Consider the following 15,387-nt stretch of genomic DNA (forward strand, 5'->3'; position numbering starts at 1 on the left):
GGCATATTCTTTGACTGCCAAGTGTCTAACGCAGAATAAAAAGGAGTGGGAGATTTTCATCAAGGTGATGGTAAAAAATGAAAAGATATAAACACTATGATGTGTAACGGGGGATGCAAAATACATGCTTACTTAAAAACGAATGTAATTTTCATGGCGTCTCTTTCATACTTCCCTATTAACACCTTGTTTAAGCTACAAGGCACAAGGGACTGAAGAATGAAAAATACATTTATAATAATCTCCTGTTTTTCATACATATATTTATTCACTTTTGTATATTCTATACGTGCATTTATATGTGTTCCCTACATTCTGGAGTTGTGAAATGTTCTGATGTTCCACAATTTTACTTCAGTCTGACAGCAGTACAGTATATTATGAATTTAAGGTAGTAATAATATTAATCAATAATTTAAGCAGGCAAAAATGTGTTTGTCAGATCTTATCTGAAGAAAATACTCAGCATTAAGACAATTTATGAGAATACTCTTGAGGATATCAGTTATCCACCGCAAGGACTTTGCTCCAGGAACATAAAAACGATAAACATTCCCTCTACTACAATGCAACACAATCTAGCCCTAGCCCTAACTTAGCCCTAGCGTTAACCCTAACCCAACCATTACCCTTGAAGTCAAATATGAAGTTAGAAAAGACTTCCTTATTTTCTTTTTCAAATAATGAGCCTGAACCTTTGCAGAAGTAGAATGCTTTGTGAAAACTACTTCCTGTGCCATAAGTAACTCCTAAAGCTCCTCTATGCATTCATAGGTTAATTGCTGAAAACAAAAGGCAATTAGGAATGCAATTCCAAGTAATTGCAATGTAAGCCATTATGTTAACAATACAGTGATACCTCATCTTACAAACTTAATTGGTTCTGGGACAAGGTTCTTAAGGTGAAAAGTTTGTAAGATGAAACAATGTTTCCCATAGAAATCAATGGAAAAGCGATTAATGCGTGCAAGCCCAAAATTCACCCTTTTTGCTAGCCAAAGCGCCCATTTTGGCTGCTGGAATTGCCCTGAGGCTCCCCTCCATGGGAAACCCCACCTCTGGACCTCTGTGTTTTTGCAATGCTATGATTTCACTGAGGCTCCACTCGCTGGGAAACCCCACCTCTGGACTTCCGTTGCCAGTGAAGCGCCCGTTTTTGTGCTGCTGGGACTCCCCTGCAGCATCACAAAAACACGGAAGTCCAGAGGTGGGGTTTCCCATGGAGGGGAGCCTCAGGGGAATCCCAGCAGTGCAAAAACGGGTGCTTCGCTGGCAACGGAAGTCCGGAGGTGGAGCATCCCAGCGGCAGCGGTGGGTTTGTAAGGTGAAAATAGTTTGTAAGAAGAGGCAAAAAAATCTTAAACGCCAGGTTTGTATCTCGAAAAGTTTGTATGATGAGGCGTTTGTAAGACGAGGTATCACTGTAATGACCGTTTTTTCTTCTTTCAGTTGTAGAGGAAACAATGTCAGCACACCCCTCAAAGAAATAAGAGAACTGCAGAAATTTATGAGAAAGCTTTTCTAATCAATTACTAAAGATTACCACAAAACACATATCTGTATATTAAATTCTATCTAGACATTTATCATTGTGGTTAATATTTCTACAAATCATCAATAAACACAATAGGAAGTTCTCTATTCCTCAAGATATTGAGGTGGAGAATTCAAACATATTCCTGCAAATCACAAATGCTCTACCCTAGTGAGAGCATTTCAACACAAATGTCAACTATAAAAGAAGCATGGGCAGTTGGTCATTTAGCTTATTATGAACATTTTACAAACTGGACAGGGGGGGGAAAACAATACTACAACACTTTATCCATGAGAATTATTTAGAAATCCATGAAGGTCAAGAAGAACACATACTGTAAAATTATAGTTGAAGATAATTTAGAGGTCATCGGATCCACTCATTGCTCAATGGAGGATTCATTACAGCATCTCTTTGAAGACTTCTAACAAATGATAACATTCCATTTCATGTGACAGCCTGTTCCACTAACTTGATACATCTATATTTTGGAATTTCCTGCTGATGTACTTCCTTGTACCTTTAACCCACTGATTCAGGTCCTGGTCCTGATCTTAGTCCAGTTTCAGCTACTGTATCTGGGGCAACAGAGAACATACTGTACCTATTCTCTCTTTCATGTGATGGGAATTTGAAAGGATTTGAAGATTGCTATTGTATCTCTCCTTAGATTCGCTTTTATAGGTTAAACATAACCATTATTAACTGTTCCTAATGGGCTGGGCTGGTTTTAGGCTAAGACTAAGGACCATAGACACTGGCTCAAGATTATAAAACTTGGGAGGGAGGCAATGCCATCCCTTCTTCCAAATCATTCTAAAAATCCAAATCTTCAAATTTATTTATTTTTATTTATTTATTTTGTCCAATACATAATACACATTGAAGAGAACAGATATGTAATAATATAAGTAAAGAAAAGAATAGAAGAAAAGATATAAAAGTATAGGTGAACATATTTGAAAGGAAGAAAAGATAAATGAGATAAGGAGAGACAATTGGACAAGGGACGGAAGACACACTGGTGCACTTATGCACGCCCAGATGGCGCCATCAAACAATGTGGCTATTGCCCTGTACTTTTGAACTGACCTTGTTTAATGGCTCTTTCCCCTAGAGCAGGGGTGTCAAACACGATTTCATTGAAGGCCACATGAGGGTTGTGTTTAACCTCGGGGGGGGGGGGGCAGGATGGGATAGACATGGCCCTTTGCCAGAGAAAATGGATCTCGGGGGGGTCATGTGTGGCACACGGGCCCTGATTTCAGTGGGGACAGCTTCCTGAAATCCTCTGCCAGTGAAAACAAGATAAAAAGAAACTATTTTCACTTGCACGGGGCTGCAAAAGGCTGTCCCAGCTAAAAATGGAGTCTGAGAGGGCCACTAAAGCTCAGTTTTCAATGATAGAGGCACTGCGGGCTGGTCCTTCTCTGTTTCCAGGGCAGCCCTGCGGGCCAGATCTGAGCACTCCACAGGCCAGATTTTTTTTTTGCAATTTTTTAGCATTTTAGGTAATTTGTATATGTAAAATAAATAAAATAGTTTTCTCCAACTAGTCACAGTTCTATCTGAATTAAGGTGCCCAGAACTGAAAACTGAGCAGAGTGGAACAATCAGTTATGCTGATCTTGATTGTATGGTCATGTTTAAGGCACCCAACATAGCATTTGGCTCATAGCAGCTACGTCACACAGGTGGTCAAAAAGGAGAACCAGACTCTTTTACAGATGTGCTTTGAAATATCAAACATTCTAAGTCAAATCAATGGCTGAACTGAACTTACCAGGTTATCAGGTTGTAGGTAAAGTGGCTATATTCAATTCAAAAAATGGATAAACCTGGTTAATTTTAAGACCAATCTGTAAAGTGAGACAATTTATAATAGTGTTCTGTGCAAATATAAAAAACCCAAAGGAACCAATTTGGCAATTATATTAGGCAAGTAACGTGAGCAGATGGATTATACAATTATATTTTTTTTCTTCAAAAAGAAATGTCTCAGGGGGAAAATAGGAAAATTATATTAATATAATTTACCATATATTTATTTGGATTATATTTCATATTGCTCTGGATGTAGATTTTAATTTAAAAAAAACAGATAAGGCTGCATTCTTTCTACAGATATAATCTGTAAATCTCTGCTTTAACATGTGTTACAATTTTTTCCATGCTGATCAGACTTACCTTGCAATAATCTAAAGTAGCAACATACTCATATGATCCAAGTGATAACTCTGGTCTTTCATAGTGGTCTATTCTTCTACCAATATGATCCAGATGTTGAAAATAAAATGGAGGAACTAAAAAAAGAGAGAGAGAGGATTACATTCTCCTTTTGTTCAACAGACATAACCATTGTTCTGAAAGGGATATGTTCTGATATGCAATAGATTTTACATGAAAGGAACAGTTGCAAAGGATGGAAATCTTTGTATTGGTTTTGCTTTACAACAATAGTTGCAGAGGTGCGTTTCAGCAGGTTCTGACCAGTTCTGGAGAACCAGTAGTGGAAATTTTGAGTAGTTCAGAGAACTGATAAATACCACCTCTAACTGGCCCCACCCCCATCTATTCTCTGTGTCCCGAATCCTAGCTGATCAGGAAGAAATGAGGATTTTGGAGTAACCTTCGCCTGGAGAGGGGAGGAAATGGAGATTTTACAGTATCCTTCCCCTGCCATGCTCACCAAGCCACATCCACCAAGTCATACCGTTCCCACCAAGCCATGCCCATAGAACCGGTAGTAAATCTTTCTGAACCCCACCACTGAATTGTTGGCAAAAATGAAACCACTTGTAATGTAAGTTCACATTTCCAACCAAACATATCCACCTTACTTGTCTCGTCCCTATTATTTCTGCCAATCTAATCACACATCTTTCGGTTTTAGGATTCAAGAGAGTTTCAGTCTGTCAATATGCTATCTGTCCAGTGAGGTACACAACACACAATCAAACCTTTACCTTTGATGTTACTTCTCTTCATACTGTTTTTCCTCTGAGCACTTACATGAAGTTTCTTACTGGTTACTCCAGTATTTGCATGTTACACACTTGCAATAGCCATTGCAGAGCTTTCAATATGCTAAGCGCATTTCCTTTAGTGTATACTAAAATGCAAAGGGAGGGAAGAAGAAAAGAGGGCTTGGATTGCTTTTAAAAGTACAGTGATACCTTGTCTTACAAACTTAATTGGTTCTGGGACGAGGTTCTTAAGGTGAAAAGTTTGTAAGACGAAACAATGTTTCCCATAGGAATCAATGGAAAAGTGATTAATGCGTGGAAGCCCAAAATTCACCCCTTTTGCCAGCCGAAGCACCCGTTTTTGCGCTGCTGGGATTCCCCTGAGGTCCCCCTCCATGGGAAACCCCACCTCCGGACTTCTGTGTTTTTGCGATGCTGCAGGGGAATCCCAGCAGGGGAATCCCAGCATCGCAAAAACAAGTGCTTCGCTGGCAACGGAAGTCCGGAGGTGGGGTTTCCCATGGAGGGGAGCCTCAGGGGAATCCCAGCAGCGCAAAAACGGGTGCTTCGCTGGCAATGGGAGTCTGGAGGCAGGGCATCCCAGCGGCGGCGGTGGGTTTATAAGGTGAAAATAGTTTGTAAGAAGAGGCAAAAAAATCTTAAACCCCGGGTTCGTATCTCGAAAAGTTTGTATGATGAGGCGTTTGTAAGATGAGATATCACTGTATTGGAAAAGGACTGATCCTGTACCTCAAAAGAACCCAAGAGATTCTTGTTCTCTGTGGGAAAAGCAAAGATGGGCTGCCTCTACATTTTTCCTTATCTGGTGCAATTAGAGTACTAAGGATTTGAAAAGAAAAAGGGTTTTCCTTAGATCTGTCCTTGAGGAAAAACAGCTTTCTGGCAGTAGACAGCAATTGGGGGAAAAAATAGCACACCAGCCAAGATACAAAAAGTATCCTGGAACTATGCATCCAACACTATATTATTTAATACAGTATGTGTAAATAACAGATAAATAATGGCTGTGAAAATGTAGCAGTTCTCAGATCTCAAACAACTGTTCACTGTGGAAACATCTGACCTCTTCCAGCATTCATACAATACACATTAGGGAACAATCTATCTTTCTGTTATGAGCCCAGCAGATACTTTGCACATACAAAGTTTCAGTTTTAACTCAGAACCATATTTTAGACTCCAAATATAAAGGTATCCCCTGTATCTCACTTCTTAACTGCTGAGTAGGAGGCTATTGTAAATCTGGAACTAAAATCACTATTATTTTACTATGGCCATCATTTTCTCCACAAGATTGGACACTGTTCTCCTGCTTATGATGAAAAACATAATATTAAAAAATAGCACAATAAAAATAATATCGCAGGCTTGCAAGCGACTGTTTTTAAATGGCAATATCAATCTAAACAGTCTAAATGTTTGATATCTCACTGCTACATATATTTGTGAGAACTTTCTGCTGAATAAACAGCCCCAGCAGCCAACTGCCTTCTCTTTCTTTCTACAGATTAAGCTTTGAGGCAAATAAGAGTTGGCATAAGTCTTTTAAGGTTCATGTTTCACAGCTGAAAAGATTACTGTATTAGGGAAAGCTCTGTGACACTTTGATCCAGCTGAGGAAATCCAACTAGATGCAAGCATCTGGCAAAGCTTTGGGACTCGGCCAGAAGTTCAGGAACTTGTATTTATGAGTCACATGGAGTTGTACTTGGACAAATATGGCATGGCATCTACTGTTCAAAGCAACTCCAAGCCTAGTAAAATTAATGGATGTTTTAACCATGGTAGTATTCTGACATAAAGTAAGGCAAAGTCCTTAATTTTTTTTTTCTAAGTGGTTCAAAAATGTAGTTAAATCTATATGGAAAACAGTTTGCCCTATTTTACACAGTATAGAATCAGCTATTATTTACTGAAGTAATCCTACAGAAAAGTCTTTCTTTTCTAAAGAAAGATGATCTGTTGTTGCTGTTCATCTTTGTTGAGCATACCTTGTACATGTACAGTATCTATACATCTTAGGGGAAGCCTTACTACAAAAGTTTCAAGCTTAGCTTTGAATAGAATATAATTTTATTGGCCAAGTGTGATTGGACACACAAGGAATTTGTCTTGGTGCATATGCTCTCAGCGTACATTTAAAAAAAGATACATTTGTCAAGAATCATGTGGTACAACACTTAATGATTGTCGTAGGGGTCAAATAAGCAATGAAGAAACAATCAATATTAATAAAAATCTTAGGATACAAGCAACAATTTACAGTCATAGAGTCCTAAGTGGGAGGAAAAGGATGATAGGAATGATGAGAAAAACTAGTAGAATAAGAAGTGCAGATTTAGTAAAAAGTCTGACAGTGTTGAGGGAATTATTTGTTTAGTAGAGTGATGGCGTTCGGGGAAAAACTGTTCTTATGTCTAGTTGTCTTGGTGCTCTGTAGCGACGTTTTGAGGATAGGAGTTGAAACAGTTTATGTCCAGGATGCAAAGGGTCAGTAAATATTTTCACCGCCCTCTTTTTGACTCGTGCAGTATACAGGTCCTGAATGGAAGGCAGTTTGGCAGCAATTGTTTTTTCTGCAGTTCTGATTATCTTCTGAAGTCTGTGTCGGTCCTGTTGGGTTGCAGCACCAAACCAGACAGTTATAGAGGAGCAGATGACAGACTCAATGATTCCTCTGTAGAACTGAATCAGCAGCTCCTTGGGCAGTTTGAACTTCCTGAGCTGGCGCAGAAAGAACATTCTTTGTTGCGCTTTTTTGATGATGTTTTTGATGTTAGGTGACCATTTTAGGTCTTGAGATATGATAGAACCTAGAAATTTGAAGGTCTCTACAGTTGATACTGTGTTGTCTAGTATTGTGAGAGGTAGAAGGGTGGAAGGGTTTCTCCTAAAGTCTACCACCATTTCTACGGTTTTGAGTGTGTTCAGTTCTAGATTGTTCTGGTCACACCACAAGGATAGTTGTTTAACTTCCCGTCTGTATGCGGATTCATCATTGTCTCGAATGAGTCCAATCACTATTATATCATATGCAAACTTCAGTAGTTTGGCTTTTGTTCTAATCTATCCTTATAGAAAACAACAGATAAGCTGTTTTGTGTTTTGTCTTTTCAACATGAAATATTTCCTCATAATTACTAAAGCAAAGATTGAGCGACTCTATTGCCCATTTTCAATTGCTAGGGTAATACAAGGCTTTGAGAAGTCTACTTTCAATCAGGCAATGCATGAAGGAGCATGCTGGAATCTTTTCAATGGACAAATTCAAAATTTCAGTGTATTCTGGAATAAAATATTTAAGCAAAATACAAATTCGTCCTGGCAGAATGCAGATTCTGCATATTCAGGATTGCAATTTTATACCTACATGTCTTTTGGTATTCCGCAAAAAGTACACATTTGGAAAGTCAGGCTTAAGATTTGACTATAATATGCATTTTCATATTAGAATAGGAATAAAAAGATGCTGAGAACAGAATGGGGCAGAGACTGAAGAAAGTTTAGCAGAATTTTCCAATGGCTCTTACATGAGTAGAAAATTAGCATGAACATCTAATCTTCATTTTCTTTGGTCTTTTTAAACTGATCATTCCTTCATTCTCTGGAACACGGGTGTCAAACCCAAATTCATTGAGGGCCACATCAGGGTTGTGGTTGACGTTGGGATGCTGGACAGGTGTGACTGGCTGGGTGGGTGTGGCCAGCTTGATGCCACTCACTGGGCATGGCTGGCTGGGTGGGTGTGGCCAGCTTGATGCCACTCACTGGGCATGGCTGGCTGGGTGGGTGTGGCCAGCTTGATGCCACTCACTGGGCATGGCTGGCTGGGTGGGTGTGGCCAGCTTGATGCCACTCACTGGGCATGGCTGGCTGGGTGGGTGTGGCCAGCTTGATGCCACTCACTGGGCATGGCTGGCTGGGTGGGTGTGGCCAGCTTGATGCCATTCCCCAAACTCCTGGAATGTTTCCTCTTCGCATTAGGTAGACCAGATCGAAACCAAGCTGGCCTGATGTTTCCCCTTCATACTGGGTAGACTGGGCCGAAGCAATGCAGATAGACTGTGTTCTGTCGGGCTCTCTGCTAGAATCCTCCCGAAAATGCACAGATACAATTTCAGACACACACACGTTTGAAAATTCAAAACAATGTTCTTTATACCGAAAATGCAAATAAACGAAGCACTCTTTTTGTATAGCAAAGAGCACTTGTCTCCAAACAAATTGGTAATTTGTACAAGTCCCTTATCAGTTCTGTGATACTTAGCTTGCAGCTGTGAGGCAATTCACAGTCCTTCTTCTTTCACAAAGTGAAACACACTTTGCCCTGGTTTAGTTTCAAAGCAGGGAAAAATCAGCACACAAAGGTCAAAGTCAGCAAAGCAGGCACGAAACACAAGGATCAGATAATCCTCCACAATGGCCAAACCCACAGGCTGCTATTTATAGCAGCCCCACTAATTACCACAGCCCCACCCAACCACAGGTGGCCTCATTTTCTTTGATAATAATCTCTCAGTTGTTGCTGCCTATGCATCGCTCTCCGCATGCGTGGCTGTATCATTAACTCTTGTTCTGAATCCAAGGAGGAGCTAGATAATTGATCTCCTTCTGAGCTGTCTGCCACACTCTCCTCCTCCCTATCACTCATGTCTTCTTGGTCAGAGGAGCCTTCATCAGTAGATTCCACTGGGGGAAAAAAGGCCTGCAGCATGTGGTTGTCTCCCCCACATCCACAGTCCTTGGGGCAGGAGCTGGGCCAGAGCTAACCACAACAGACTGGGACAAAGTGATGCAGTACGGTCCCTTACATTTTCCATGATGGCCCCACAGGCTGGATCCTGCCCATGGGCCTTGAGTTTGACACCCCTGGTCTGGAACCAGAGAATTAGAAAATATTATGTTATCACGCCCAACCCTGTATTCAATTCATCAATCCAAATTAAGAATCTTGAAATATATTGTCCGGCCTGTATTTGAACAAGTAATAAATAGAACTAAGATACACACATTCATCTACACTACATGAAATTTCCACATGTGACACATTTTTTTAAAGAAACAGTATGTCGAGTTGGAATAAAGTGAAAAAAATCTTCTAGGTGTCTTTTTTTTAAAATTAACTAAATTAAAATTTCTTTGGAGAATGAGTTTTCTATCATTTCAAAAACAACATCCAGAAAACCAATGCTACTCACCATCATTCACGCAATTACAAAATCCACACTGATATTTCCTTCCTCCCTCTATGAACTGCATGAAAGGACACATGTAAGCTTTGCATCGATTGCATCGAATTGGTCCATTTTCCCCATGGTTTACCAAATAAAGTGGTGTCTGCAGAGATTTAAAGAAAATGGTTAATAAGTCAGTACCCCGGCTATAAATAATTAAACTTGAAGGATCACTGGTTTCACATTGATATGTTGGAGCTTCTAAACTACCAGTTTTTAAAAATGAATTCTAATTCTGTGGGCTCCCTTCGTATAGTACTTTGAATGTTTTGTAATTTACTGTACTGTTGTTGTTGATTAATTGCATGCATCATTATTTCACAATGTAAAAGTAGCTTTTAAAAATTATATTATCCTTAACTAATACAAACTAGTTCACTAAACATATATCACTCAAGCTTTTTCTTATGGGAGAGTTCAGTACAAATCTTTCCCACTAAAATGAATGGGATTTGCAAGTACTTAATTTTGGGCTGAATCTATCCACTGTAAACAAAAATTAGAGCAACTAATTGTATATAATTGCATAGTATAACATTTATTCGGAAATAATTACCATAGTAATGACAAGCTTTCTACTAAGAATGTGCAATGTACTTATGAATATATAAATAGCAATAGCCACTGCACTTACATTTTATATGCCACCTCATAGAGTTTTACAGCACTCTCTGAGAAGTTTACAAATTTCAGCATATTGCCCCCACAAATTTGGGGTTTTTTTAACCAACCTTGGAAAGATGGAAAACTGAATAAACCTTGAACCAGTCATGATTGAACTACTTCAGCTTCAATCACAATAATACAAGAGCACACAACAGATTCAAGTTTAATATTAACCGCTCCAAACTTGACTGTAAAAAGTACGACTTAATAATCGAGTTGTCGAAGCATGGAAGTCATTACCAGACTCCATAGTGTCCTCCCCTAACCCCCAACATTTTATCCTTAGACTATCCACGGTTGACCTCTCCAGATTCCTAAGAGGTCAGTAAGGGGCGTGCCTAAGCGCACTAGTGTGCCTTCCATCCCCTGTCTTATTGTCTTTCCTATATCTACTATATCTTTTCTTCTATCCCTATATATTTTCTTCTATTCTCTTATTGATATATTTTATTCCTATATTTTCTCTTCTCTTCTTCCTTTGATATATTTTACTTGGAGTGTATCCTCTATAACCTTCATTGTGTATTATTATGTATTGGACAAAATAAATAAATAAAATAAATAAAAATATATAAATAAAATCCTGCAATACTGCATTCTAACCACTGTATCACAATGGCTCCTAAATATTTTGTCAATATGAACTTTAATTATATGCACAACGTTACACTGTATGTACAAGGAACAATAAAAATACTTCAATAGATTAATTTGAGTCAGCCAAGGGGTGGATTATTAAAATTCTTTTCCCTCTCATTTAGACTGTTAATCATGAGACATACAACACACTTCTGTATGAAGGGATGCGTGTCTCTCCTACATACCAGATTAAAGATAAGTGCACCAACTGAGATGACCACAATAGATAAATGATGCAGCAGCAACTATAAGTTATTATCTCAAAGTAGGAGACACAAAGTTAATTTTCAAATTGGTTTGAATAGTCAATTTTGAACATCAAAATTCTTCAAAATCTATAGCATTTAACAAAAAAGATAAACATGCATACGTAATTCCTTCTACCAAAACTCACAGGGTAAGGACTAAAGTCTTTTAAACTCAGCAAGAATTATTTTGAATAAAAATACATGAAACTGGACTGTTTGAGGTGGACTGTGTCCAATAAGCCAGTAGTTTGGTCACAGCATATTAAATGGTGTTGTCATTAACACAATTATTTATTTGCTTTGATTTATGAACATTATATTATTTAATCTACTTTTTCTTTCAATGAAAGTATTTTGCATTGAAACATGGCTATGTTAAGAAAAATAATTTGTGAACAATTTATCTTCCATGAATTATTTCTTCAAATCAGCAAGTTCAAAAGAAATGCTCATAAAAGTTATTGGTTGGGGTTAACAGGCTGCAGATATATTAATCTGCTTGCTTGTATCTAACATGTCACTAGAGACAGAATGAATAAAATCAAAACAAAATAGATTTTTCTAATGATTTCTTATTAGAAGTTGAAAGGTTATCTTTGTACTTATTCTGATGCCCATAAAAAACTTAAGTTAGCAACAAAATATTTTTGTTTTATACTGAGTGTTTTTAAGAATGGTCTTAACTTTTTAATCGTCAGCAGTACCGAATTTAAATACAGTTATTACAAAGAAATATTACAACTGAAATATAATTAAAACTAATACTTTGGCAGGGAGGACCTCTTACACTACCATGATCAGAACTACTTCATCAACTACTTAATTTTATTTACTTTATATATACAAATTATCTAAAATGCTAAAAATTGCAAAAAAAAAAATCTATCCTCAAAACAATACATTTCAAAGGAAATACATGTTGTTGCATACTGTTTCCTCTGGAATTCTGTTATTCATATCAAATCCACATTCTTCAAAAAATTACTATAGTGGTTAGAGAAAATTCTTGTTGCCTGAAAAGTCATTCCTTTTTTTAAAAAAAATTCAATGCCTCTATAATTTTGAATTAGCATTGTTTACTACAACTTTTCCAACAATTTCAATTATTTATTTTATGGCCATTCATTTTCTAAACATGCTTATTAATTCATATCATAGTGAAAACAATACAGAGCTTGTTTTTTTAATATCTGATCTAGCATTAGATATGCACTAATTTTATTATTTTTAAACACAATATTTTATTCCATTTATCTAAAATAAATCTGAGAAGTTCATATGGGTATAATTTCATCTATAACTGCCTACAAGATAAGATAATGAGTCACCTGAGCAAAACTTTATTTGTGCTCCATGCTATCTGTAGAGGTCACTGTGCCCCAAAGAGATACAACACTCATAATAAGCAACAGATTTGTGCTGATTGCAGTACCAAAACAATTGCCATAAATGCTAAAATATAAAACCAATGAAACTGAGAAAAACCAATAAAGTAATGTGCTAAGGTTTATAACTGAAAAACATATTCAGTATGAACACTAATTAATTCAATATTTGTTCCCAATGAAGACCAAAACTACTAACAAAGCAACTGGCAATTAAATGCTATGATATATAATGTTGCTATCCCAGATTTTTGTGATTTTTCTAGACTGTTGATAAAGAAAAAGTGTGGGTGATATTGTTATTTCATGAAATTATTTAGTGTATTGTTTAAAATTTTGACACATTAATTAGAATGACCTAGTGGAAGCAAATATTTTTAATTTTTATTATATTTGTTTATCAAACATGTACAAGGTAGAAGGTATAAGTGTAAACATAAACATAAACAAAGTAAATACAGATAAATGAGGACAATAGGATAGGAAGGACAGGGACGGTAGGCACCCTGGTGTGCTTATGCACGCCCCTTAAAGAATTTTTTTTATTTTATTATTTATTTTATTTATTGTTTTGTTAAGTATATATTGGTGGTATTTAAAAATATAACAATGTTTATATACATGATACCAGTAAAATAGAAACATTATTTGAATGTTGAATGTATGGGTTTAGTTGTACATTCATTTAGTGTCTAGTTGTTATAAGGTAGGTTAAGATCACCAAGAAAAATAAGAGGGTATGGGTAGGAGGCTGCCCACGTAAGTAGTGAGGTTAATTTGTTTGCACATGTGATATTGTAATTGGGGGTTCTATAACATAGTAGGAAGCAAAGTTATGATATTTAAGGGCAGCTCACAGACAATGGTTTCTGGTAGACCGAGTTCATATATAACTTGCTTTTTTTTTTAGATTTAGTGACTTTTTAATAGAAGATGGCAACTCCACCTCTTCTGCAGGTTTTGCAATAGGACTGGTAAACATAATAGTCTCTTACTTTAATAATGGAGTCAGGGAGGGATACATTCAGCCATGCTTCGCAGACAAATACTTAAGAACTTAATTCGTTCCATGACCAGGTTCTTAAGTAGAAATGTTCTTAAGTAGAAGCAATTTTTCCCACAGGAATCAACGTAAAAGCAAATAATGAGTGCGAACCCATTAGGAAAGAAATAAAAGCTCGGAATTTGGATGGGAGAAGGAGGAGGAAGAAGAGGAGGAGGACAGTCACTGTTGAAGGAAGAAGGTAATGTAAGGGGAATTTTTAAAAAATCCAAAACTTTAAGGTTTTAAAAAAAAGGGAGGGACCTGAGGCGTCGAGGAGGAGCACACACCTCCCTCTGTTCACTCTGGGTTGCCAAAGCCTCTTTAAGCGCCACAGAAAGGCACCTCTGGCAGCCCAGAAAAGCCCGAGATGGCCAGGATTAAAGGGGGAATGGCAGGAAACTGGCCAGGCCTTCGTGCTGCTCTCAAATTTCCTGGGAAATTTTTCCGGATTTGGGTTCTTAAGTAAAAAATGGTTCTTAAGTAGAGGCAAAAAAATCTTGAACACCCAGTTCTTATCTAGAAAAGTTCCTAAGTAAAGGCTTTCTTAAGTAGAGGTACCACTGTATAATTAATTTAACAGTTTTTAGAAAGAGGAGTTTGGGTATTTTGTTTACAATGCTTCTTGCCTTAATTAGCTTGTATTTAAGATCGGTAGTGGTTGATATTGAGGAAGGAAAAGGCGTGCATATAGTTTGGGATGATAGGGGTTGGTTTTGAATGATGGAAGGTTGGCACACAGACGTTTAATAAATAAATAATAAAATTCATTTTCAACAATTATCCTGCCATCTTATAGAAGTTCATTAATTTTGAGAGTACCAGCTCTAGTTCCAGTCTCCTTCAGCCAAAGTATGACATATTCAGATGTCATTCTAATAACTATAGTAACTAAGCAGGGTGTGCTTAGTTACATATGAATCCCAATGACTTTCTTTACTTTGAAAGTGTTGATTGTTATAGGGAAGTTGGGTGGTGCTGTTTATCAAGGGAAAGTCAGTAGTCAGGATTAACCAATGATAAAAACACAAATATCAAATCATGGTAATCAAAAGCCTCTACTAGACAACGAATTTCCAAAATGTCAAAGAGCAGAAGCAATCAGAACTAACGAACTGGAAAGAAAAAAATAAGAAGCTAATATGCAAAACATACGGTACATTGCCATAACATCATAACAGCAGTTCTAACTTTGTTGCTAGAATGTCATGGAAATAATTGACTGTGCAGTGCTTTTTTTCCCTGCTAGTCTTCTGCCTTTCATAGCTTTCACTTAGCACTGAACTGACATTTAGATTACTGGCATTTAGAAGATCATACATAGAGATACAGTAGTCCCTCACCTATCGCGGGAGTTACGTTCCAGACCTTGCCGCGACAGGTGAAATCCGCGATGGGGAATTTATCCTCCTTCCCACCAGCTCCGGATGCCTGGAGGCGAGCAACGGCCGGCTAACCTTCCCCCCCCACTACTACTTACTCTGTTCTTTGCAGAAGTTCGGCCAAATGTTGTGTTTTTTGCCTTGCCCCGGCTGTAAAGTCCCTGGTGAGCTGCCCCGGCTGTTTCTTTTTTTCTCTCTCTCTCTCTTCCGCCCTCGAGCACTTCCTCTTCCGCCCTCGAGCCCAGTCTGGAAATCCCCGCCGCGTCG

At 37.8% G+C, this 15,387-nt stretch overlaps 1 protein-coding gene across 1 annotated transcript in view; it reads right to left on the bottom strand.

The window, feature by feature from the left end:
* The window catches only part of SEC24D (SEC24 homolog D, COPII coat complex component), a 97,425-nt gene that overhangs the window by 46,113 nt on the left and 35,925 nt on the right, over nucleotides 1-15,387 (bottom strand). Inside the window, exons 9-10 of the mRNA XM_070757648.1 lie at nucleotides 9,723-9,861; nucleotides 3,725-3,840 (exon numbers count right to left, since the gene is read on the bottom strand). Of these exons, the coding sequence (XP_070613749.1) occupies nucleotides 3,725-3,840; nucleotides 9,723-9,861 (255 nt within the window). The remainder of the gene's footprint in view (nucleotides 1-3,724; nucleotides 3,841-9,722; nucleotides 9,862-15,387) is intronic.

This window comes from Erythrolamprus reginae, chromosome 7, assembly GCF_031021105.1.
Source record: "Erythrolamprus reginae isolate rEryReg1 chromosome 7, rEryReg1.hap1, whole genome shotgun sequence".
Classification (NCBI taxonomy): Eukaryota; Metazoa; Chordata; class Lepidosauria; order Squamata; family Dipsadidae; genus Erythrolamprus; species Erythrolamprus reginae.